The sequence below is a fragment of the Vicugna pacos genome, chromosome 2, assembly GCF_048564905.1.
Source record: "Vicugna pacos chromosome 2, VicPac4, whole genome shotgun sequence".
Taxonomy (NCBI): Eukaryota; Metazoa; Chordata; class Mammalia; order Artiodactyla; family Camelidae; genus Vicugna; species Vicugna pacos.
The window spans coordinates 71088093-71114994 of record NC_132988.1 but is presented as its reverse complement, the minus strand read 5'-3'; the positions used below and the strand labels follow the sequence as shown (position 1 = coordinate 71114994).

The 26902-nt window shown below is 36.2% G+C and overlaps 2 protein-coding genes and 1 long non-coding RNA gene across 7 annotated transcripts in view; 1 reads left to right on the top strand and 2 right to left on the bottom strand.

Annotated features, from left to right (window-relative positions):
• The window catches only part of LOC140686802 (uncharacterized), a 143702-nt gene that overhangs the window by 32969 nt on the left and 83831 nt on the right, over positions 1 to 26902 (top strand). The window lies entirely within an intron of this gene.
• EPGN (epithelial mitogen) lies at positions 9956 to 17303 on the bottom strand. 3 transcript variants are annotated; one of them, XR_012060651.1, is made up of 5 exons: positions 17135 to 17293; positions 16516 to 16605; positions 13656 to 13776; positions 11668 to 12916; positions 9956 to 11353 (listed from the first exon to the last, which is right to left on the bottom strand). XR_012060651.1 is itself a non-coding variant. In XM_015246354.3 (5 exons), exons 1-5 carry the CDS (start codon positions 17175 to 17177, stop codon positions 11299 to 11301), a joined length of 462 nt encoding a protein of 153 aa, XP_015101840.2. In that variant the 5' UTR covers positions 17178 to 17293; the 3' UTR covers positions 9959 to 11298. The 3 variants fall into 3 exon arrangements, 2 of the variants coding, with proteins under 2 accessions (XP_031545120.1, XP_015101840.2); XM_015246354.3 differs by having other exon boundaries at positions 9959 to 11353; positions 12764 to 12916; XM_031689260.2 differs by lacking the exon at positions 16516 to 16605 and having other exon boundaries at positions 9957 to 11353; positions 12764 to 12916; positions 17135 to 17303.
• Positions 21974 to 26902, bottom strand: part of MTHFD2L (methylenetetrahydrofolate dehydrogenase (NADP+ dependent) 2 like) — a 114750-nt gene continuing 109821 nt past the window's right edge. For both annotated transcript variants that reach the window (XM_031689253.2, XM_072941688.1), the window contains exon 8: positions 21974 to 23259. In XM_031689253.2, the coding sequence (XP_031545113.1) occupies positions 23147 to 23259 (113 nt within the window). In that variant the 3' untranslated portion in view covers positions 21974 to 23146. The remainder of the gene's footprint in view (positions 23260 to 26902) is intronic.

Here is a 26902-nt window from a genome sequence, read left to right as displayed (position 1 = left end):
TTTAACCACTTAAAATGTATAAAACTGCACTACTGTTTTTACTGTTTCTTTTTTATTGAATTATAATTGACTTACAGTATATATTGGTTTCAGGTGTACAATACAGCGATATGATATTTTTATACATTGTGAAACAGTCACCATGCTGTGTAGTCACTGTACAAAAGTAATTTAAAAATTATGAACTGTATCCTGTAAGCTGTACATTACATCCCTGTAACTTAACTTATTTTGTAACTGGAGGTTTGTATCCCTTAGTCCTCTTTCCCCATTACGCCCATTCCCCCAACCTACCTCTTCTCTGGCAGCCAGTCATTTGTTCTCTGTATTTATGAGTCTGTTTCTGTTTTGTTATGTTTGTTGATCTGTTTTGTTTTTTAGATTCCACACATAAGTGAAATCATATGGTATTTCTCTGCCTGACTTATTTCACTTAACATAATACCCTCTGGGTCCATCAGTGTTGTCACAAATGGCAAAATTTCATTCTTTTTATGGCTGAATAATATTCATATATATATGTATTTGTTGTTGATATATGTTGATATGTATTAAATATACATTATATATAATGTCTTCTTTATCCCTTCATCTATACATGGTCACTTAGGTTGCTTCCATATCTTGGCTATTGTAAGCAACACTGCAGTCAACATCAGAGTGCATATATGATTTCCAGTTAGTGTTTTCAGTTTCTTTGGATAAATACCCAGAAGTGGAATTGTTTGAACATATAGTAGTTCTATTTTAAAAATTTTGAGGAACCTCTATACTGTTTTCATAGTGGCTGCACCAATTTACATTCCTACCAACAGTGCATGAGTGTACCCTTTTCTCCACATCCTTACCAACACTGTTATTTGTTGTCTTTGATAATAGCTGTTCTAACAGGTGTGAGGTGATATCTCATTGTGGTTTTGATTTGCTTTTCCCTAAGGATTAATGATGTTGAACATCTTTTTATGTGCCTGTTGGCTGTCTGTATGTTTTCTTTGGAAAAATGCCTGTTTAGGTCTTCTGCCCATTTAAAATCTATTGTTTTTTGTTTGTTTTTTGAAGTATTTTGCTATTGAGTTGTATGAGTTCTTTATATATTTTGGATATCAACCCTTTATCAGACATATCATTTGCAAATATCTTCTCCCATTCAGTAGGTTGTCTTTTCATTTTGTTGATGGTTTCCTTCACTGTGCAAACACTGTTTAGTTTGATATCATCCCGTTTGTTTATTTTTGCTATTGCTGCCCTTGCCTGAAGAGACATCAAAACAACAACAACAAAATACTGCCAAGATTGATGTCAAAGAGCATGCTGCCTATGTTTTCTTCTAGGATTTATATAGTTTTAGGTCTTACATGTAAGTCTTTAAGCCATTCTGAATTTATTTCTGTTTATGGTGTAAGAAAGTAGTCTAGTTTCATTCTTTTGCAGGTAACTGTCTAGTTTTCCCAACACAATTTATTGAAGAGACTGTCTTTCTCCATAGTGTGTTCTTTCCTCCTTTGTCATAGATTAATTGCCCATAGAAGTATAGATTTATTTCTGGGCTCTCTATTCTGTTCCATTGACCTATATGTCTACTTTTGTGCTAGTATAGTTTGAAACCGGGGAATGTGATACTACCAACCTTGTTCTTCTTTCTTAAGAATGCTTCGGCTATTTGGGAAGTTTTGTGGTTCCATACAAATTTAGGATTATTTGTTCTAGTTCTGTGAAAAATGCCATAGGTATTTTGATAGAGATTGCATTGAATCTGTAAATGTCATATGGACATTTTAACAATAACTCTTCCAGTAATCAGTGAGCACAGGATATCTTTCCATTTATTTGTTTCTTATTCAGTTTTTTCCATTAATGTCTTATAGTCTTCAGAGTACAGATCTTTCACCTCCTTGGTTAAATTTCTTCCTAGGTACTTTGTTCTTTTTGATGCAGTTGTAAATGAGAAATGCAACAGATTTCTACATGTTAATTTTATATCCTGCAACTTTACTGAATTCATTTATTAGTTCTAGTAGTTTTTGGTGGAATTTTTAGGGTTTTCTATATATAATATCATGCTATCTGCAAATAGTGACAGTTTTACTTCTTCTCCTTCCATTTTGGATGCCTTTATTCACTTTTTTGTGTGTGATTGCTGTGGTTAGATCTTCCAGTACTATGTTAATAAAAGTAGTGAGAGTGAGCTTCCTTCTCTTATTCCTGATCTCAGAAGAAAAGCCTTCAATTTTTCACCACTGAGTATGATGTTAACTGTGGGCTTGTCATACATAGTCTTTATTATGTTTAGGCATGTTCTCTCTATCCCCATTTTGTTGAGGGTTTTTAATCATATCTAGATGTTGACTTCATCAAATGCTTTTTTTGCATCTATGCACATGATCATGTGATTTTTATCCTTTGTTTTGTTAATGTAAGTTTTCACAGTAATTGATAATGCAGATATTGAACCATCCTTGCATCCCTGGAATAAATCCCACCTGATCATGGTGTATGATCCTTTTAATATATTATTGAACTTAGTTTGCTAATATTTTGTTGAGGGTTTTTGCATCTATGTTCAGCAGTGATATTGGCCTGTAATTTTCTTTTTTTTTGGTAGTGTCTTTGGCTGATTTTCATATCAGAGTAATGCTGACCTCATATAATGAGTTTGGAAGCTTCCTTTCCTACAATCTTTTGGAATAATTATAAAGGATAGGTAATAACTCCTATTTAAATATTTGGTAGAATTTTCCAGTGAATCCATTTGGTCCTGGACTTCTGTTTCTTGGGAGTTTTTGGTTACTGATTCAATTTCATTACTAGTAATTGATCTGTTAGATTTTCTATTTCTTCCTGATTTAGTCTTGGAAAATTGTATGCTTTCTGTTTATTTACTTATTAATTATTTATTCATTTCTTCTAGCCTGTCTAATTTGTTGGTGTGTAATTGTTTGTAGTAGTCTCTTATGATTGTTTGTATTTCTGTGGTAGCAGTTGTAACTTCTTCTCTTTCATTTCTGATTTTATTTGTTTGGGTCCTCTCCCTTTTTTTTCTTGATGAGTCTGTCTAAAGGTTTATCAATTTTGTTTCTCTTTTAAAAACAAAATAGCTCTTAATTTCATTGCTTTTTTCTATTTTTTTGTCTCTATTTCAATTATTTTACTTTGCTCTTCATTGTTGATGTTCATTATTCCATTCCTTAGGCTAAATTTGGGCTTTGCTTGTTCTTTTTCTAGTTTCTTTAAGTGTAAAATTGGATTGCTTATTTGAGATTTTTCTTATTTTTTGATTAAGCCTGTATTAGTATGGTACTGCCTCTTATAACATTTTTTGCTGCATCCTATAGATTTTGAAAAATTGTGTTTCCATTTTCATATGTCTCAAGGTATTTTTTAATTTCTTATTTGATTTTTTTGTTGATCCATTGGTTGTTTAGTAGCATGCGGTTTAATCTCCGTGTGTTTATGTTTTTCCCAGTTTTTTTTTTGCTCTTGTAATTGATTTCTGGTTTCATAATGTTTTGATGGAAAAGAAGCTTGATATGATATTAATCTTCTTAAATTTATTAAGATTTGTTTTGTTGCCTATCATATAATCTATCCTGGAGAATGTTACATGTGCACTCAAAAAGAATGTGTATTCTGCAGTTTTGGGATGCAGTGTTCTGTATGTTATCTATTAAGCTCATCTACTGTGCCACTTAAGGCCAACGTTGCCTTATACATTTTTTTGTCTGATTGATCCATTCATTGATGTAAGTGCAACATTGAAGTACCTACTATAATTGTATTACTGTCAATTTTCAATTTATGTCTATTAACATTTGCTTTATATATTTATGTGCTTCTATGTTGGATGCATAATTATTTACACATGCAATATCCTTTTCTTGCATTGACCCCTTTATGATAATCTAATACGTTTCTATATGTTTTGCTGCAGTCTTTTTTTAAATTTTGTTTTGTTGTATATAACTATTGCCACTTTATCTTTTTTGTCTGTTTCCTTTTCATGGAATATCTTTTTCCGCCTTTTAACTTTCAGTCTGTGTGTGTCTTTAGATCTGAAGTGAGTCTTGTAAGCAACATTAGATAGATTTTGTTTTTTGTTTTTTTTTTTGTAAGTTGCTGCTGCATGTAAGAATTAACTCCTTATTTTTCTTTTTTTTAAACACCTTTATTGTGGTATGGTTCCTGTACAGTAAACTGCACATATTTCAGATGTACACTTTGATGAATTTTGATAGGTGTATACATTCAGCCAGTCTGAGTTTTTGATTGGAGAATTTAATACATTCACATTTAAAGTGATTATCAATAGGTATGTTCTTACTGTCATTTTATTATTTTCTGGCTGTTTTGTAGTTTTTCTCTGTTCTTTTGTTATTCTCTTTGTCTCTTCCTTTGTGGTTTGATAACTTTCTTTAGTATTTCTTTTTTTTAATGTGATACTGACAAAGTTTTTGAGTATTATACCCGTAGACCCAATTTTCCCATAAATTTTTGTTGCTCAGTTTTGCAGTGTGATTATTTTTTCTAGGAAGGCCTATGACATGTCATGGAAAAAAACTGTACTGAGTGCCAATAAGAGCTTAAACAGGCCAGTCAAGAAACAAGCACCACTCGCAGGGTTGGAGTACTCAGATGTATTATGCCAGCGGGCTCAGAGGGGCTTCTGCTCCGAAGCTCTGAGCACCTCCAAGACGTGCGCATGAGGTTTTATAGGGTAAAGTACAAGCTTGGGGTATTCAGCCAATAGGCATGGAACAGCTTTAGCAGCATTATCATCACAAAAGTGGAGGTGGGGAGGCAGCAAACCAACATTCCAAAGCCAGATATGTATCTTTGAAAATCCAGCTGGCTAGCAAAAAAACATAAACAGCAAACCGACACTAATTAACCTAGATTTACAAGTTAGTCTAGCAGAACTCAGATCAGTATTCCAATACTTAGATTTGTGAGTTATCTTGTTAGCCCAGCCCGGTTTTTCCTTCACAAACTAAGTCCTATGTTCTAGATATTTTATATACGTTAGCTATCTAATTTAACTTAATTCTAAAATGTCTCTATAGGTTAGGTATAATTATTATCCCCATTTTATAATGTAGGCAACAGAGATTTAGAGGGGTTAAATAATTTATTTTCCACCACAGAGCTAATAAGCAGTTGGGATTCAAAACCCAGCCCCCTGAGATTGCAAATCTTGCTTCACACAACATTTGCCAAGTGACAGCCGTGGTCAGAGTACTGTGCTGAGTGCAGCAGACCTTGGAACTGGACAGCCTTGTGGTCAAATCCAGGTTCCACCACCTGCTAGCTGCATATCATTGAATAAGTTACTTAAACTTTGTAAATTTCAGTTTCCTGATCTGAAAAATGGAAGACAATCATAATAAAATAGCTAATATTCTTGAGTACTTACTGTTATCCTCAAAAGAACTCTAGCAGGTAAATAATACCCTTTTTTAACAAATGACAAGATTCAGGTTTAGAAAAGTTAGGAAACTTTGACAAGGTAGCACAGCTGGTAGGAGGCAGAGCTGCGATTTAAGCCTCAGACTTTTCAACTCCAAAAACTAGTCTTCTTAACTACTGTTCTGCACAGCTCCCAATAAAACTTTCCTCCAGGCTCTCTCTGAGGACTGAAAGAGATACTGAATAGAAATTAGTTTGCACTGTGCCCGGTCTATGGTATGCACTTAATGAATGAAGTCTATTATCATTATTATTACTACTACTATGACTGGAACTTAGCCAAGAACAAAAATCATTATAATACAAGACAGAATGTTAGCACTATTTGAGGTATTAAAAAAATATAATATCCAAGGAGTTCAAAGGAGGGAAAGATGATATTTGTAAAAAACATAATACTTTAAGGAGAAGGCAGAATTTGAAAAAAAAAATGTAGGATTGTAGGAGACAGAGCTGGAGGAGTGTAATGCATGTGGAGGGAACAGCAGGGACCCTAGCAAATAGGAATTGTGAGGTCTGTTTGGAGAGCAGACGGCAGCTATTGGCTGCAGCAGATGGTCTGCGTATGGAGCCCTGGGAGGGTAGATGAGAAAAGGAGACCCCTCAGAACCTCCTTGTGGAGGGTCTCACACTGCTGGGAGAGGATTCTTCGCTAAACATGATGTAAAATGGGGAGCTAGTTTGGTTTTTGAGCAGGGAGTTAATATAAACAGGATTGAACACTGAGAAAACAAATCTGGCAAGGGCTGTATCAGAGAGCGACTGAGGGTGTGGGCAGGGCAGAGTTGTCTGAGTCATCAGACGCCGCCCCTGGCAGCTTCCAGGTGAGTGTAGGTTCTCCTAAAGAGCACGTTCCTGGACAACCCATCCGTCTGAGATTCCTTTAGGGCTTGTGTGGTTTGCAGAACAACAAGGCCCTCTGCAGGTACTCTGATGACTAGACTCAGAGGAATTTAGATGAGGTAGGATCTTAAAATTAATCCAGTCAAAGGACTGTGATGGTGGATGGTAAGGCCCATAGGAACCCTGCATGGGTAGCTTAATGGGAAAAGCAGGCTGGGTGTCAAGGGCACACTCTTTCTTACCAAAGCTTTGTAAGAATATAGAGTCAGATCGAAAGCCATAGGAAATATGCCTGTGGACTGGATGTGCCTTATAGGCTGCACGTTTTCAACATACAACTTCCAGTGAGGAGGGGAGTGTGGAGGTCATCTCTAGAGTATCACTTCTCCACTTAACAGACAAGAATAGCATGTACAAAGGGCCCCAGCAAAGTTAAATAATCACACAAGCAGATCAGATCACAGGTCCTTTAAGTGTCCATCCACTGCAGATTTTTTAATGTTGCTTCCAATTTTTGCCCTAAGATGGACCACCACCATTGACTGTTTTTCTCCTAGGTATATGTGGGACTACGGTAGGCTTGAGAGGGATGTGGTGGGAAGGAGGTTGATGAGATTTTCCTGTCGGTGTGAAAACCACTCACTCCTCATCTCATCACCAAACTGAAACAAGTGTGTCCCAGTTAGGATAACATTCATGCCAGAGAACCCTTGTCCACAGGCTGGGATCAAGTGTTCCAAGTGACCAACTTATTCCATAAGTCCTAAGGATAAACCAGGGTTCATTTACAGTCTTAAGTCTCTCCCTGGGCTATACATTGAACTATCAGCAGCGTGAAGCTTGTTCTGGCCCCACCCTAAGGATGGTATGCATATTTTAACAATCTGTAGATGACAGCAGGGAATTTTTGTGGTTGATCCACGATGAAGGTTATTATTTTATATAACTTAAAGAAAAGTCTTTTTTTCATTTGTGTGCAGCTCCCTTGGGTATATCTCTAAGCTCATCAAAAAAACTAAACCCTTATGCTAATATTTTACATAAAATCTTAGGAAGCATTATCATATATAGTTTAGAGGAGGGACTTTGACATCAGATCTACCCAGTTGGGTCTAGACTTTGCCACTTAAAGGCTATGTGATCTTGAAAAAGTGAACTGTCTTCTCTAAGCCTCAATTACACACAGGCATGGATTAATTAAAATAAAGCTAATAATGTTTTTCAAACATTATAAGTGCTCATAAATGGTAGCTATATTGCACTATTACTTCAACTTGGTTTGTGAAGGGACTTAACACTGAATCAATATTTTCATGCAATTTCAAAGATCTAGATATGCCTTTTTTTCCAGAAAGATGAGAATCCTAATTAACATCTTCTTAAAGATCAAAAGCACAGTGAGTTTGATACTCACGGACTGTGGTCTTAACGGAATTTCAATCTAAATGACTTATGCTCCAATATTGTCTGAGACGTAAAAATTACAAAGAAAGGCCATAAAGTATAAAGGTAAGATCTAACTAAGCAGTTCAGTTTTTCTTGTTACCATATAATCACATTTCTAATCTTTATGAGATGCTTCTTTGGAAGTCATGAGTGTTGCCCACAATCTGTAACGTCCGTCATGTTTAGCTTTGGCCGAGGAGCGAATTGTAATGATGGGACACATTTATTCCTGTGGATAGTCTCAAGGAGTGTGGCCTTTGAATTCTTAGGAAATTAACTACTTAGGCTCTTGTACTATGAGCTGTGCATTCAGTGACTTGATAGTTAACAGAGATTTAGAGCTAAATTTGAAAGATATGCTTCTGAATGTGCTACTGAACAGGGCTGTGCCAAAAATTTGGACGAGAAATGTGGACTTACCCAGATTAGCAGTGCCAGACTCTGACAAATTAAATTTCAACACTTCCAGTTCATCTTGGCAGATGCTAGTGTCCTGATGTCATGCGGTTATGATGTAAGCCAGAAAGTGATATTTTGCAATAGAGATTCTGGTAACCCTTCCCTTGAGTGTGGGTTGTAGGATATCAATATTTACATCACACCACAGAGTGCATTACAGTTTGCAAGGCAGAGAACTTATATGGTTGACTCATGGTCTTCGGCAGAGAACTGTCCTTATGTTCAACATCAAAAGCTTAAATTGCTCATGTTTGCCTTGTTATTTCCTTGAGACATTTTTTTCAATTACATGTAATGAATGGAAATCTTGATGTCACCAAAGTGGACAATTCAAAATTAAAGGACTAGACTTATGCCAGGAAACACTAAAAGATGGAATGTGTTATAATTTCATCTACTTCAAACGTTATAAAAACATAATTATACAAAAAAGTCATTTGGGGAAAGAAGGTACAACAGCAAGCAGTTATAATTCCCTTTTTGTAAATTTACTTGCTCAGGCATGATTGAAATTATAGTATTTGCTCCCACCCCCATCATCCTCCAAAATGCTAATGAAGCACTCTTGAATATTGATGACCTAAGACTGTGTTCTCAAGAACTGAAGGGCAGACACAGGAAGGAGACAAAATGGGAAATGAAAGAAATTGATGAACCCCTTGGCCAGTTTGATTTAGTCAGAGATGCCGGTATCAGGTTCTCACATCTTTCCTAAATGACTCACCTCATTTAATGATTCACTGATAGCTGCAAATGTAGTTCTGATGCAAGGGCTTACCTAGTAGGCTTTTTTTAGAGTCTTATTGTATATTGGAAAAAAACCAGAAGATGAAAAAATTTGCAGAAGATCTTATGTTTATGCATTTTCCTGCTTAAGTTCTGCTTACATATATAAATACTGCCATAAGAATGCCAGGGATTCCTTCCCACAAAATTAACTCTGTGAGAGTTATGGGATCACAACATTATTTTGTATAACCGGCCATAAACAGATGGCTTCCCATAAACTGTAATCTAAATTTCCATACAGTCTCACTCCATGGGTTTGATAATGTTAATACTTAATATTTCAAAGGTGAAAAAATTTGCATTTGTTGGTTTTCTATTTTGATTTACTTTTTGGTTTGGCATTCTAGGAATCTGAATTTGTTGTTTAATTTCTATTCAATTGTGTTTACATTTTAGAAATATTTGTAGGTCACCAATATTTATAACTTTTTTAATTGAAGTATAGTCAGTTACAATGTATCAACTTTTTAGGTTATCACCTCTCTAGTCTCTAGTCTCACTTCCTCTTTCTTTTCATCAGTAGGCAGCCCTTAATTAAGCCTTATTTTTTCTTCCTGGACTCTCCCAGCCTTTTAACACCTTTTTGAAGTGCTCAGGAAAAGCCTAGCTTTCTAGGTGCGGTCGCTGCAGTCATTGGGAGAAACCTTCACCTCCCTACTCCTTGGTATGATGTAACCTGGGCATACTTTGTGAGATCATGCAGAAAGTGCTGATGTGCAATCCATCTGCATTAAATTCCTTCTGAAGGAGAAACAAAGCGAGTGAAGTGCCTTCTACTCAAAGGAAAGCGGAATGTAAAGCTTTGCTCAGAAGTGAATGAAAAGACATAACTTCCTGTAAGAGAAAGGCTTGTTATCAGGCTACCGTTGTAAAAATATTCACGTTTGATCCTCTTTTAACCTGTCTTATGATCGAAATTATTTTGCTTATCTACACCACAATAGAAAAAAAAAGTCCATAGTTTTAGAATAGATCTAACAGAGAAATGGTAGATATTATTATTCTTTAATTTCATGTTTTACTTCCTTTAAAAACAAATTCTTAAATTATTATTTCACAAATCAAACACTAAAATAAACACATAAGATGATATCCAATGATGTGTTTTGAGTTAGGGGTGAGGGTGGGGACAGAGATGGGCTGAGAATAGTCCCACTTGCAACACAGGTATGGAAAATTGTCTCTCTTTTCTCACTATCAAATTTTAGAGCCAGAAGGACTTTGTAGAAAATGAAATCAAAGCCCAAAGAAATGAAGGGACCTGCACAAAACTTTTCAAGTTAGGTGGAGGAAATATGATTAAAGAGGAAGAACCTTAATATTCCCAAACTGGTGTTTCTACCAATGTTCCATTGTCTCTCTCTACATGTGAATCTTCTATCAAGTATTCAGAAATGGTAAAGGAAGTTTCCACAAGCTGTTGGCTGCTGAAAAAATTCCTGTGTCCAATTCTTCAGTTTCTATTTCAGAACCAATTGTAGAACTTTATTTATTAGTAGAATTTTAGAATTTCAGTGCAAATAGATAGTCGTCAGGTAATTCCACTAACAGTGGGAGAAAGTGATGAACATAAACATTCGAGGACCAGTGAGTCCGACAGAAAGCTTTATAATCCATGTAAAAACAGAAATGTTTTGCCTACTCAGGGCTCAATATCCATATAGCTTTCAGTCATTAGAAACTTTTTAGCTTATTCCATATTTCACAGTGTTATCACCAGCTGGATATGATTTATGTTTGCCTTGGACATTCAATTTTCTTTTCCTTGGCTAAACTTCAGGCACACGTTTGTTCCCTGGAGGTGCTATAATACTGATTTTGTCCTAATAGTTGACATCACATTCTTTTAGACATCATGAAAGCAGCATATTTGGGATTCAGTCCGTAGAACAGTGGTCCAGAATAATGGTGGCGAGCACAATGAAGAACCCAAGCTTGGCATTGCTGTGACTTGCTGCAAGGTTGATAATTGTTCCCATGAAAATTCACATCTGACATGGTTCGAAGCATAAAACTCAGTCTCTCTGCAGTAAGAGCAATAACCACACAACAGCAGAAAACCCAGAGTAGGTCTCTGGACTTGACTTCTGTCACTGTAGCTTGCTCCCTTGGCTCCCATGGCACCCTCACGATGGCCAAGTCTGAGGACCAACGTTGACATTTACTCTCCCGTTTCATCATGATCCCAACTTCTATTATTTTCAAGTCTAGTCAGCTTGGTAAGTTGTGTTGTTTCACTTGAAGATTTCAGTCTTGGGCCCACTGATTTTTTCAAATGCCTCATGAAAATTTCTTACAGTCTCACAGTGGTCTTCCTCTGGAACAGACCTTAAAAGGTGGTTTCAATTTTAGACACCTAGAACAGAGCATTGGTTTCCGTGTGAATTTGACTGCTGTTTTTATAGCTCATTGAGAATTATATAAACGCTCTGGTGTAGCAGTTGCCCTTGCACCACCTGTATCCCCTTTACCCGCTGGTGGACCACCCCCCAGCAGCTGTGGGTGCTAATAGGCTCACAGCACCATCCTTCCCTAGAAGATTGTTTTGGCCAAACAGAGGACTTCCCCTGAAGATTCCTAGGGGATTCCAGGCCTCTACCCCTTGCCCCACCAGGAGCATCCTAACATCCATGCTTGATGACACTGGGTATTGAAACCAAAATCCCTTACCTTCTTGGGATGGGTCTGCAGAGCCATTCATGTCTTTTCCTGTGGAATCAGCTTGAGGCTAGACTTCAGCTAAAGCCGCATCTTAGCTGACCTCCTTCCTCTGCTCTAGCTTTCCTGCTTCATTACAGATATGTCTCCTTAGACTGCTCCCTTGACCAGTCACTCACATAAGAGGTCCTGTCTTAGGTTCTGCTTCTTAGGGAGCCTGACCTCAGACAGCTGTCTTGTTAGCATTAAAAGGTCTTACCTTTTTGTTTTTTTTCCTTTCTTGGTCTCTTAAGCAATTGAGATAACAGATCTTATATCAATTGGTTCACCATTGATAGATTTTATTCTAAGATGCAATTGTTAAGCAAACAATTTTTTTTTATTTTGTAGCCATGTTTGGTCATTTAAAAGAATGACAAATTAGTTAATAACGTACAGCAAGGGAAATGTATTTATACCTTTTTCTTTAATGTGCCTCATGTTATTTCTTCACTGTTTCCTACTTACATGGAAATTAAGGAAAAATGACCAGTGTGGAAAAGCCAGAAATAATAATTAACAATTAATACATGAGTAATTTATACTTAGTGGCTTAGGCTTATCTTCTTAGGTTTTTAGCAATAGACAATGTCTCCTGAATGTACCCTCATTGGTGTCTGGGGGTAAATGGCCCAAGTTTGTCATGCATTTGCATTCATTTAATACTCATTTCTTGATTTGTTCATTCAACAAATATTTACTGAGTGTTTATAGTGTGCCGGACGTAGTATTTGGCACTGAATTTAATTGTGCACAAAACACATTTAATTTTTACCCTTGTGGGCCAACTGTCCTCCTCATTTATAACTTTGATGTAGGCAGACAGAGTTGAGGATGAAGGGAAATTATAAATTGGAACTACCCTTTGGCAACTGAAGGTAAATTTTTACCTCTTGTCTGGATTTATGAGAAAAGACATCGAAACAAATATGTAGGAACTTGCCAGATTTATAGTCATATTTTCGCTAAAAAAAATTAATACATGTCAATGCCTGGTACATGGTAGGGGCTCAACACATTTGTCCAAGGAACGAGTGCCCAGTGACTTCATACTTTATCTTTTTCATACCTCTTTCTTATGTAGCAGTAAAAAATAACAAGAAAACCACTTAATAATAGTCCAACGCCAATCCCAATTGCAATGTATTTTTCATAAGAATCCACAGCATATGATGTTAAGGTCAAGTGCTCACACCTTTCTCCAGTATAACCAGTAAAACACCTTTAAAAAAAGAAAATAATGTATAATTTTAAAACTCAGGATGACAGAAACACAAATGACCAATTTCAAAGAATGAAAAAAAAATTTAATGAAAAGTAAGTGATTTAAACTAAAGAGGCAGACACCAGTTGAAAGCCAATCTATGAAAGGTACTGAGGAAGCTATGTATTTTATAAAAATCATTTGATTAAAACCCCATAGTAATGCAACTTCTGCCATTGGTAGTAGGGAAAGGTAGTTTGCGTGCTTGAGTTGATCTAGAAAATTGTTAACCTGATCTTTCATAGGAGGATGCTGAGCAAACTGATGATCATAGAGATAATATCTCAGTTGATCCGGAACTTCATATTCCTGAAGTGGTTTTGCCATAGTCTGTTTCATTTCATCCTATAATCAACCCATGAATACTCATAGTCATCTTTGCATGTTGTTAAAATGTAGATTTGGATTCCGTAGTTTCGAGGTGGAGCATGAGTTTCTGCATTTCTAACAGGATCCCAAGTTACACAGATGATACTAATCTAGGAACCATATTTTTGAGTAATAAGGATTAGGTAGGTCAGAAAAAGACTCCTTAGATATTCTAATACAAAGAGGATTGGTGAATCATGTTCAAATTGTGTACCCTTTTTGCTAGATGATACAGAGGTATGTGGAAACACACCATGTGAAATACCATGTGGAAGGAGGCATACATTATCCTCCCATCTCTAGGACTTGGGAAGTGCTCTGCAATTACCTGCAGATGGCTTTCTCCAGCTCGTGGTGGAATGCACAAACACCATTGATGCAGTAACTGTGGTGGTCTTCCAAGCAGTGACGTGAGAACTTCAAGGCAATGGGTCCTTCTGTGTAGTCAGCTAGAAAAGGAGATACAATTTTAACTGATGAGGTGGGTCACACTTTTATAGTAGATTTGTAACACATATGTAAAAAGACGTTTAGTTTTAAGAATATTTGTGAGCCATGTGAACTATTGATTAATTCCTTTGGCGGGTTGGGTTAATATCATCTAGACATATCACTGATTAATTAGGAGGTAGAAGTGGATTGATCATACCATTCTTTAGAAACTAAATAATAAGGTATGGATACAAGTTTGCCAAAAGGTGGCAGCATTGCTTCTAGTCCTAGCATGCTGTCCTGAGCAAGGCTTCCCAAGTGTTGCCTGATGCTAATAAATATAGAAGCTTTTACAGTTTTTTTCTTTCTCCCCTTTACACCCTAGAAGTCAGCACTTAGGAAGGCTTGGATTTATGCTTGTGAGAAAATGAACTTGATTTCTCTACACTCCCCAGAGAAGCATGAGACGAGACCCCCTTTCCCTTTATGGTAACTACCTTAAGTAGTTAATGGTGGAGGGAACATTTTCCCTAACTGATTTCAGAAGAGCTATTGTTACGACCTATCCAGGAAGACAGAAACAACTCATGGCTCAGGCTTAGCACAGCTAAGACAATACCTTTGAATGTTAATTAGAAAATTTACTCAGTTAAGAGGCATTATGAGATCCTGGGAAAAGCCATGCAGTTGAAATTAGAAAATCTGGGTTTTGATTTCTAGTGCTAACACTATGCAAGTCACCACACTTGTCAAAACTTTTGTGGTTAAGTGTCCAGAAGCCTCTTTATGGCCAATTTCCCTTTGGGAAGCTGTACTGTGGCAAAATATATGTATTTCAGGATACTTACTCTTCATTGCTAGATGTACTAAAGACATATACCTATCCTGTCCTTGACATGCAGTGGGAATGACACTTGGGTCAAACTACATGATTGAGTCCTTCGTGGTATACTTTAACTACTGATTCTTAAATTCTTCTCGAGAAGAATTAGTGACATTTTATTTGTCATTGTCATGAATAAACAGATTTCCTCATCCATAGTTATCATGTTACCCCCTACGTGCCTCGCTAAGTAGATTAAGAGAATACTACTCATTTGTTTTTAGGAAAAAAGATCCAAAAAGGCATATTTTTTATATTGAAAATTCTTAATCTTTTAGACACGAAGAACAACAAGATACTGTGTTATATAACTTCATTTTGGCTGAGAACACACATTACCTTAAAAATCACATTCATTTTGTTGACTGTGGTATAGTAAATCTAATTTCTTATCTTAATAATTAATTCTAAGTCAGTGAGAATTCCCATTATAAACTGTGCTAGGTTCTTTCTACCTCAAGATTAAGTAAGTTCAATTAACCAAGCCTGAACCAGGACTTCCTAGAAAATGTGAGAATTGAAAGAAGACATTTCCAAAGAAAGAGTATACTAGAGACTTGTCTTTCCCCTAATGGGAATAATATTAGTTATAACTTCATGAAGAATTTTGTAATATACTGGATTCAGATTTTAAGTTAAATAAAATGCAGGTAAAATCTAAAATCCTCCCATTAAGAAAGCAAAGGAAAACCACTGAGATAATATATTCATAATCCCTTTTTTCCATTATTATTTCCTGTAATTTGGAGAATTTTACTTGCACTTCACTATTGGGGAAGAAAAAAGGTGATGATGGGCACACTGTTACATTACTGAGAGGAAACTGTACTTTAATTTTCTACAGTATCATCTTCCAACAAAGATGCTTTCTCTTTGTTTAAAAGTTCAAAAGACATGAAGGATTTGGCTAAAAGTTATCCTAACACACAAATTTTATTTTGCAGATTGATATATATTCAAAAACTCAAATGAGCAAAATATTTTAAGTAAATTTTTTAAACTTAAAATTATTGGTGCAATGAAGAATAATTAAAATATTGCGATTTTTCATGTTCAGAAACAATATATTTGACTTTATCTTCCTGTATTTGCCTGGCTCTGAGAGCAATATATAGTGTTAAGGTGTTTTCTCTGTCCTAAGTCAAAGGGCCAGTTTTCATATCGGGGGATGGTATGTGATTTGCTTGAGAATCACAACTACCTGATACACAGGTGTTGGCAGGTAACAAGCTTTCCAAGTTCACCTCTAAGAGTTTAAACAGTCTGGAAAAATGCTAATACTCTACAGTGGCCAGAAGATATTCTAATCATAATAATAAAACAGGAAAGAAAATATATCATCACCATCAATAACAAAAATTGGGTACACGTGGTTAGGAAATATAGCACCTACTAAAGCAACAAAAAAAGTTCCCCAAAACAAACAAGAAAGAAGATTTTCCCAAAGATGAAGGAAAGTGGATGAAGGCTTCATCTTGTGGCCATAATTTCTTCAGCTGCAAAGCTCATAATCACAGATCAAAATAAGAAGTCACTCATCAAGAATGCTGAAATGGGGACAGACCGACTGGATGCAATGGGTTATTGGGAACCCAGCAGGAATCAAGCAGAAGGTGTTGCAAGTTTCATGTCCAGGACAGTGACTGAAGACAACTTTGTTTCTCTCGTTTGCTTCACTTCTTTCTTTTCAAAAGGCAGTTCTTTGCTGACACATTTACCTGTCACTTCCATTTAACAGCATCCTAATAAATGATTATCTAATAATAAAATATATATTTAAAAATTTCCAGCGTTGCTTTTACCACAATCCAAACTTCTCTCAAATGTTAAAAAGAAAAAAGTCTCTTGAGATACATAAGTGTGAAGAAAATACCTTCAGTTGTGTTAACTGTCCAGTTACTTTGCTGGGTTGTGGTTGGGGCTGTTACAGTCATGGCTGCCTCTTCAGTCAGGGCTGTCATTGCTGTATGGAGGGGAGGGAAAGGCGTCTTTAGCAGGTGAGCCTCCTTCTACGTACAGGCAGCAGATTGAGAGTTACTCTGTTTATTCCCATGTCTATTCTGTTTTTAATTCATTTACATTTGAAATCCATAACCGGACTGGGGCAATATCCTGACGGTTTCTTATCCATTCCAGTTCTACTGACTACATTATAATTACAGAAGATAGAAGCACATTAATTTTAAGAGAACGTACATTTATAAACTAATCCTATCACAAAGATGCTATTATATCATAGTTAAAATATATCGACTACTCTTCAATTGTATAAAGTAAGCATTTTCAAGATCTCAGAAAAAGAGGTATCAAAATATTTAAGGAGAGGAACATACATTACATAAGAAACTAAACTGATTCCCAGACTCCTTGTTTGGATCTTTGTCCTGAAGAACAACTGCTGAAAAGCCAGCTCCTCACTAATTCGGAGAAAACAAATCCCATTCACACTTTACACTGACAGAGAATTAACGAATCAAAAAGAAATGACCTACCATTGAACAAGAAGCAGACTGTCATTGGAACTCCGAAGGCCATTTCCCACACTTGTTAAGAGTATTTGCTCTTATCCTCCTAGACTGACGGCTGGAAGGTTTTTATTGAGCTCTCTGAGGCTTTTCTGCATTTATATTTCACGAAGCGTCATCTGGCAGGTCTTACCAATCAAAAAAATATGTACTTCTGGCAGCAGCACGAAGCCTCGAGGCGCTCGCGCACTTGCTGAGGATACCTGTGTTATCTAGCACTGTGATCAAGTTTTGTTTTGAAACACTGGTTTCCTGTGACCTGTGGGCATAATCATGTTTGTAAAAGTACTTAAAACCACAAAAAAGAATCAGAATTCAGGAAAGGCCTCCTTGCTGTGAACTTAGAACCGGACCAGCTCCAAAGTTGCTAGTGACCTATGTAGGATTCAAACACGGGGCAGTTTTGGTGTTTCCAAACTAGGACAAAGCTTAACCTGTTAGTGAAAGAAATATCCCTGAAAATGCATTTACTGAAATACTTTTCAGTACTGATGGGGTTCCCCTGCAAATCGAGATTTTTGAAAGTTAGTGGCAGGGGAGAACAATTAAATTTGTGTAAAAATAGAGGTTTAATACTCCATTTGAATTTTTGCTATTTAGTTTTACTATTTTAGGTCTGTAAAAATAATTATTTTTAAGAGTATAACATTTACCTTTATATCATTCTTCTATTAATCTTATTTTAAGAAGATGGAATGGGTTACTAAGTTCCAGGAATTACAGTTCTTAAGAATGTGCCCCCAGTAATTAGGCTGGAGAGAACCAGTAAAGCACTAAGATATTACTACCACCACCACCACCTCTGTTAAGGTGAAGTTAAAATTAAATTAAGGTTTGGTGCATCTAATGAATAGAAAGTTTAAGTTTAATACAAATTCAAGATTTTCTCTTAATCTACTTAAGATTATTAAGGTGCCATTTTTTAAGGCCAAACCATGTAATTATTGCTATTACATTTTGTGACTACAGGAGCATCTATAAATTTTCACTTGCCCCAAATTATTATAAATAATTTATAAATATGTTTTACTGAGAGATTGCTTCTTTCTACCAGGAATGTCAATTGCTCATATTTTCTGTACCTTTAAAACCTGTTTAAGTCAAGATAGGTTGTCATTTGCATCATGTCCACCCAGCAAATTCAATTTACCAGAAAGGAGCCATTTCACTAAGAGATGAATTTGGCTTTAGAAATCACACAAGAATGAGCTTGTCGAACTCATTAAACTTGGGCAATCACTTAACCACAGGAGTCATCCTGTTAAAGTTAAAAGAACTTGGCTCACTTTATATGTGCCTACATTCTGTATTTCCACTTTTGTGGGGTTTTTGAACTGTTTGTTATTAAAACAATTTCTGAATACTATTTTTCCCAGGCAAATATTTGAATTATAAATCAAATAATCATCTTCTGTCCCACTGGTGAGAATTTAAGAAGAAATCATTTAAAGAATTAAATAAACCACAACCAATTGCAGTTGCAGGAGGAAGATGCTAAGACTAATGTTAAATATCTTTATGTCTAAGACTGGGACGTAGCACAACAGCCAGCTTTGTAATAACTGTCAACTGCTGCTTGCACAGTGCTTGGCATTTTGCAGAAGGGTCTCATGCACATCCCAATTCTGTCTTCAGTAGTTCTGGCCCCATCAAATCCAGTGCCTAATATATAGCGTACACTCAATGAATCTGTCTTGCGTGAATAAAGAAGTAAACAATGGGCCTGATTTCTATTCCTATATGGCAAATAAGGAATGAAGACTTAAAAAGAATAAAGTGAACTTGCCAGAGGACACGTCCTCGAGTCAGGACTTGAATTCATGTTCAGATTCTGGATCGTATGCCCTTTCTACTTCCCCAGCTTTGTCCTCTGGTAGGAGTCAGTTTACTGATCTCAGTGGGATTCTCCTAATTATCTCCTAAACTCAAGCTTTCAGTAAATTAAGTCTATTATAAGAATCTAAATGTTAAATGAACTGTGGCCTTTGCATGCATGTAGGCTGAGAGAAGTGGACCCCTGTCTCCCTCGATGTCTCTCCACTCTGGTGCATTGGGTCACATAATGTAGAAACTCGTCTACCACTGGAGTTTGAGGTTCATACCAGAAAATAGCTCTCATCATCCCACGAGCTTCTCTTCCCCTGGACTCATCCTGCTGGATCCAACTTACACTCTGTAGGAGGGTCTCCTGCCTTCCTGTCCTCAGTCCTCTCATCACGGAGTCCTTCCCTAATCCTGTAGAATGGGGGAGGTGGGCATGTGGCTTCACTGATATTTGCATTCGTTCCTAACACTTGTTAAAGTGAGAAAGAAGGCTAAGAGCTGCAGCACTGCACTATCATTTTTTCTGTCTTTAATTTATTCATCTCTCCCTGGTTATAAGCATCTCTGCAAGTATCTTCTCTTCCCTTCTCTCCCCTTAAGTTTATTTTTTCCTTCCTTTCTCCTTCTCCCTCTTCTTCCTTTTCTTTCTTTTACTCTCCCTCCCTCTCTTCCTTTCTTTTTTTTGTCTTTATTTCTTGCTCTTTCACAAACAACCAAAATTTGTTGCTGGACATTGGCCTGAAATGGTCTTCAGCCCATTGCTTCTCTCTCTCTAAACTTACTCTGTAATGCTTGTGGATTCAGTTGCCATCCATTCATTCATAAGATATTGACTACCTATAACATCCATGGCACTAGGCTGGGTGTATTGTTTGCAAGACAAACAGACAAATCATGCGTGGACTCTGACCTCGAGGAATTCGGGGTGTAAGGAAAGTATATATATAAATGTACATATATAAATGCAGTGCTGGGTAGAGAAGAATGACTATCATGAATGTGTGCAAACTGCTATGAGAGCTTGAGGGTGGGACTCAGTCAAACTCTCACATCATTTTTCATGGATAACTTTCATTGAAGTGAATCTGAAATAGTGAGTAGAATTTAGAAATCCAGTGGTAAGAGAAAGGATTCCAGGTGGGGGTGGGCCAGGCACTGAGGGGAGGCAGAGTGATATAGTGAAAAGAGAGTGGGTTCTGGCTCCCATCATCCTAAAAGACTTTTTTTTGAATTCTAGTTTGACCTTTATTCTCCATTTGACCTTGACTGAAACTTTTTAATAATTATGTGTCGATTTCCTCACGTATCAAATGAGGATTGTTAATAACAGCAACAACAACAAAAAGAACTCATTTAGACCATGATAGGTGCTCAGTTAAGGACAGCTATTATTAATGGACAAGTGTAAAAAGACACAGGGTGTGTACAATGGGCAGCAAACAGGTCAGGAATTTACTGGTTAATACATGCTGATGAGTCTTAATTTTCATCACTAGCCATGAATTCTTATTCTGATCTCAGACTGACATTACATCAGGACTTTAATCTATGAATTATGTCATCACCTCAAACTCAACATGTCTTAAACTGAACATATTATCTCTTCTCCAAAATCAGCTCCTCTTTACAACTTCCTCCTGTTAATCAGTGATAACATCCTCAAGGCTGTAACTGCAGCTCTCATCACTGACTAAATGTAGTCTAAATTCTGATTTATCCAGGATTTCTCTAACATGTTTCTGTTATTATTCTATTATCCAGCTGTATTTCCACCACTCTCCAACACTTTTCATTTTAGTATGAATGTAACCCTTGCTTTTATATATAAAAATACACACATATATGCGGAACTCTTTCTCACCTCCATATCCTCATATTATTCAATCCCCATTAATTCTTCAGGGTCCTTTTTACACATACTTGTAGAAGAAGGGTACTTACTTCTTCAAAGCTCCTCAACCAGGCAATGGTATGTCTATGTTTTATGGACCCCCCCCAAGTATGTATAAATGAAGTCGTGGTACCGATGAACCAACTTTATTTCCTTTATATGTTGGCAAAGGCTTCCTTCTTGGCCAGGCTTTACTTAGGCTCTTTTGAGTCCCTTTCTCAACTAGGCATGGACTTAGCCTGCCTGCAGAGCCCAGTTTTAGCAAAGAAGTTTGCTCAGTTAGTTTATGGAGAATCCCCCTGGCTCTGTCATATCTGATCAAGTTCCTCATCTCCTACCCTTGATAGCTGGCCTAACCTTATCAAGAATCGTGGTAAGCTAGTTTCACAAGAATCCCTCTACCTTTGACATCTAATCAAATTCCTCTTAGTTTTCCATACATTGATTACCTCACTCTGCTCATTGGCTATAAATCCATAGCTGTCTTGGCTGTATTCAGAGTTGAGTTCAGTCTCTCCTACTGTGATAGTTTTGACCCCATTGCAATAGTCTCAAAGTCTTCCTTACATTTTTAACAAACGTTAGAATAATTTTTCTCTTACATTGTTTTAATTAGTCTCTGGAAAGGCTCACTCCTGAATTTTAGCCTCGCCAAAGGGGCAAAAAAACTAAAAAAAACTCCTCCTGCATTTTGGGGTGGGGGGAGGGGGAAGCTCAAAATCATGACTTCGCCTTTTCCTTGTACATTTATTTTGGGTTGGTATGTTTGTTTTGGGAATTTGGGGCACTTAAAAATTAAAGAGGGCCTTTCTGAAATGTTTGCTTGAGAGCTTTGGATTTAAACTTCTATCAGGGTTACTAGGCAAAGATTTGTGTGGAATGGGCTATAGAACCTTTTCTTTCATGTTTGAGAAATGTGCATTTCCCCAGCATGCTGTGAAGAAATAGATAACAACCACATGAAAAAAGAAACTTATAGATAGATAGCTTAAGGAAAAAGAAGACAGGTATTCCTCTCCAAATTACCTTTATTATACAGTTGAAATATTAATTATAAACATCTAGTCTATTTTCACAAGAATGATCAAGAAAACACACTAATAAGGACATGCATTGGGTACGAATCATTATTGGCACATAAACACACTAGGATTTGGGCATGAAAACAATACAATTATGTGCCCAGGGTAGTCTCAAAATAGCCTTCAACTGACAGTCATATGTATTTTCTAATCTAAATTGTGTTAGAAACATGGCATCTACTTTGAAAACCAAATGCCATAAGAGAAGAGGGAAGAACTGTGGGCAACAAAGCAGTAGATTTTCAGTCACATCCTAAGGTTTAGTTTTGGCACACTGGAAGTGCATGTTTTCCTATTAAATTTCTAGATTTGTGAACAAACATAACATCTATTCTTGAATGAAGTTCACGCTCATACTTAGCATATTTTTCTGATATTTGTTGGAAAATACAACCTTCATTTTGTTTTGTGTATTGGCTTATGTTTGGATTTTCCATTATTCCTCAAGGAAGGTGTTGTCCATATATTTTTCTAGAAGAACAAGGAAACTACATGTAAACCTAACATATTCTTATTACATTTCTACAATGGCAAGTAGTCATTCACAATTTGACATGCCTAATACTTCCCCAAATAACACTGCATTTTTTGCCTTCCCTGAATATTTTCTTTCCTTGAAGGGAGCATCATTTCTCGTTAAGATGCCTCAACTGATGCATTTGGGAGAAATGTGAGATCAAAATTTTATTTTTAATATTTTATCTTTCTTTTAGCAAGTAAGCTCTTTTTTAGCATACAGTATAGAACATAACATATATAAAAACTGAGCACGATTACAGCAAAACCTAAATCACATTTTACAAGGGTGCCTATTTAGCTGACAAAACGTTTGTTAAAAACATACTATGTGAGATATTTGTGCCAAAAATATATGCACTTATCGTGAGCCCTTTATTATTTTAATATTATGAACAAATGTTATTCACAAAGTAAACAACTGTTACTAAAGTTTTCATTGTCATTGCTTTGTTTTTTTCCTAAAATTAAAACCCACTCCAAATATTCAGTGAATATTAGGAGGAAATGCATTAAGTTGTATGAATCATCTGATCCACAATGATTCCATCCATGAAAAAAATAAATACAATGTAGAAATAGCTTTGTAGTAAAATATAAAGGTTTTTTCCTTTTGTCAAGTAAATAAACAGCATGGCTTCAGTTTGCTTTGTGCTGTCATGTGACCTAGTAAATGATTTTTTTTGCTGCCAGAAGAGTGTTCTTGAGAAGCATCGCCACCGTCATGGGTCCCACGCCTCCGGGAACTGGCGTGATAAAGCTAGCCTTCTTCTGAACAGCTGGTGGAGGAAACAGAAAGTATTCTTTATTTTTTTATTTTTTCTAAGAATTTCATATTTTCAAACGCACTTAAATGTTAAAAGATAAACTGAGGGCATTAAAAAAAAGTAAAGTGTTTATTTGAGCAAAAATGGATTCAAACGGGGTGGCGCCAACCCTGAAGTAGTTGTTAAGGCTTCCACCATCGGGTGCACAGGGAGTGACTTGCAGAGAAAAGGTGGAAGCAAAGCAAGCAGATTGTTGATTGGTTATAGCTTAAAGCCTAGTTGGCTGTTTGTGATTGGTTGTCCTTAGGTTTCTATTTTATAACCTTGAGGCATTTACAGGCTAAGATTTTGGTTTGCTCATGTAGGCAGCTGCGGCATTAGACCCACCTCAGTCTAATGGCCTCCTTGTTTAATTAACAGAATATAGAATGTTTTTCTGCACTACACATAGAACCCTAACAACCTCACATCATTTTTAGAATGAAGCAGACTATAACACACACACACACACACACACACACACACCTCTGTGTATGATATCCAGTGTGTATAGAAAGAACACAATAAGGCCAACACTGTAGAATGAATCTCCATGTAGCTCAGTCTTACATGATGAAAATCTATAACCCATGATTGATCCAACTATGTGTAATCCCAGCTAGCTACTTCTAAAATACATAATACTGATCACAGAGTGGAGACAGGATAAAGACAGTTCCGTTACATTAGAATGTTCCTGTTATAACAGCAGCATCATGTATATATGTGGATAATGCATTCCAGTCCTAGTCTAATAAGAATCACTAAACATATTAAAATTATCTGAAACACAAAACATGCACAGTCCTCTTGTAAGGTATGAATGAAGACTTCTTTAGTCAATATACTTAAAGAAAATGGCAGAGAATTTTCAGCAAGTTATATTTAAGAATGTTCTTACACCCACAATATTACAGGTGAATGACTCCAGGCACTGACCTACTTACTGGCTTAGTGCTTCACCGTGTGAATAAGAACAATGAAGTTTTTCCAGATAACTCTTTTCGTACAAAGTTAGCATAGACAATACTTCTTTCACGCATACTCTGACCTTATTAATCACATGCTATTTAGATGTATTGCCTTTTACAAGTTTGCTCATATATACATTAATATATAAAATCACATATTTGTAAAGCACTGACTTTGAAATATTAATTCATGAATAAAACCAGTAGATGTTTTCTAGAGCTTAAGTATTATTTTTAATTAGCGTATTTAATAATTGCCTTTATTATGTGTCAGGCGTTCTGTTGCCTCTTTAAGTCACAGTGGCACCTAACCCAGATGTTAGTATCCTCATTTTACTAATGAGTTACTCTTTTTGTGTGTTGTTGTTAGTGGAGATACTGAGGATTGAACCCAGGATCTCATGCATGCTAAGCATGCTCTCTACCACTGAGCTATACCCTGCCCACTTAAGTATTATTTTTGTACAATTTATATTGCCTTCTTGAACCACAGTTTGTAAAATTTACATTTACTTTAAGTGTAGTAGTATACTGCAATGATTTTTTAAATCATAGGAAAATATTATTTTACCTGAAGAAAAGTCTAAATAAGCTTGAAGTCATCATCAAAAAAAGTCCTGCTAGTGTGTATCACGAATCTTCTCATGGTGCACAACAAAGAAAAGAACACTGTGATTTGGAAGATAATATTTTTGAAATATTAAGCATGTCCTTTCCCTGCCGTTCTTCTATTCAGTGCACTCTGTGCTGAAGAAACACTAGACTAGGTCAACAGCCATTTCATAAATAGCTAGCTATGAATTATCAGTCCTTCCTTTGCTCTCGCTATTCCTTCCACCTGGATACGCTGCTTCCCGAATACGCTGCTACGTTCTCCAAATAAGAAACTCCTTACTATTCTTCAAAAGCCAATAAAATGTTACCTGTCCATAAATTTTCTCGAAACTTTACCCTTCCAACACTGAATTAAAAGCTCCACCATCTATTTCCAGTCACTCTACACCAGACTCTATTATGGAATTTACCACACTGTGCTGTCTGTGCCTTTAACTAGACACCAGCACCTAAAAGGCAGAAACTCTTTGTGGTGGTGGTTGTCATTTTTTAATCTTAGAACTGCTCTGTGCTCTGAGGCATTCAGTAAATTTTGATAAAGCAAATTAACTAGCCCTTGATATTTAAAATCTAAAGTCAATTTGCAGGAATGTGCCAGTGCTTTTGACTGGACACAAACAACATCAAAACAATTTAGTTAAAGTTAATTTACTGAAAAATTCAAGCTACATTTTTTGCTTGAGGGTGACAAACTGCATTTTTCACTTTCTAATAAGCTGACCTGATGGCATGAGCAATGCCTTCTAGGTAGGACCTTTTCTGTAAGATTAGAGAAGTAATGCCTTTAAAAATTTCAGCAGGTCTCTGGAAGAAATGTAGTACACTACTATTACTTAGATTGATGGTATATAAAATCATAAACTTGTAAAGCACTAACTTTGAAATGTTAATAAAGATAGAATACTACTGAATAGTATAGTAAATTATGAATCAAGTATGAACTAAATCTTCCTTGGAAAACAAAATGGCTTATTTCACAATCAAAAGGTGGATTAAATTGGGAATCATTTTTTATATAATTTGGTTTTCAATTTTGAAGAGGGAAGTGGTTTGGAATTATGTACATATGGAAAAATAATAATAACTGCAGCTACTATTAATTGAATACTCACTACTTGCCAAGAACTTTATGCACATGACTTTAATAATTAATACTTAATTATTATTTCATTTTAATAGGTGAGGAAAATATGGCTCACTGAAGTTAAAATGACCTACCACTCTCCTATATTGTAGAGACATTCACAGCCAGGTTTGAATCATTCTATAATTCCACCCCCATCCCGATACAACTATATTACCATAACTTGAACAAATAGAAAAGTCCCAAGAAAGGCTCAGTGCCAAAAATTAACTCAGTTTTCTCAAAAGTTTAGGGAGATATTTTGGAAAAACAAAGAGGGAGAAGTTCTAATATAGTAATTTTCTGACAATTGTACTATGAGTACTCATGGCTCATCATCTTTGAATTATATCCAGCACTTCAAATTACAGCTGACTTAGTAGTCTGAGTTACTTTCTTCCTGGGTGAGGTTCAGATCAGATAAACCATGGGTCTGCTCGGGTATTATAACCTTCTTCTTCCAAATTATGTTTTTCACAGCATGCATACTACTATATTCTTTTGCTCAAAAAGTGAAGTTTGGGGTGGAGGAATAGGGAATGAGAATGAGCTGTTGCATGAAATAACACCTGCCTGAAATTTGTAGCTCTGTGTCTTGCATTTTTGCACACTTTACTGCCGCAAAGTAACACACATTTATCTTGTCTATCACTTAGACTAGAATTAGACTGTGTGATGGGTAATAGGTCTTCACTTGACCTAGGCTAGGACTTCTCTAGATATTCATAAGCATTTAGTTGCATCAACAGAGCCCTGTAAATTACTCATTAGCAGAAGTTGATGACCTCACTGTGAACACACCTGGTTATGCAAACACTTGTTTCAAGCATTTTTATCTTTGGAATAAAGTGGACAGTTGTGAAAATGAAGTTTGTACATAGTGTTGACAGGTTGATTTTGATTTTGA

Bases quoted from the DNA above. Each gene is read 5' to 3' on its own strand.
- EPGN (XM_015246354.3), bottom strand. From the start codon at position 17,177: ATGGCCTTCGGAGTTCCAATGACAGTCTGCTTCTTGTTCAATG. The intron at 16,606-17,134 runs GTAGGTCATTTC...CCCTCCATACAG, and splicing joins AGTCTGCTTCTTGTTCAATG to CAATGACAGCCCTGACTGAA. The intron at 13,777-16,515 runs GTATTTTCTTCA...CTCCTTTTCTAG, and splicing joins GACAGTTAACACAACTGAAG to CTGACTACACAGAAGGACCC.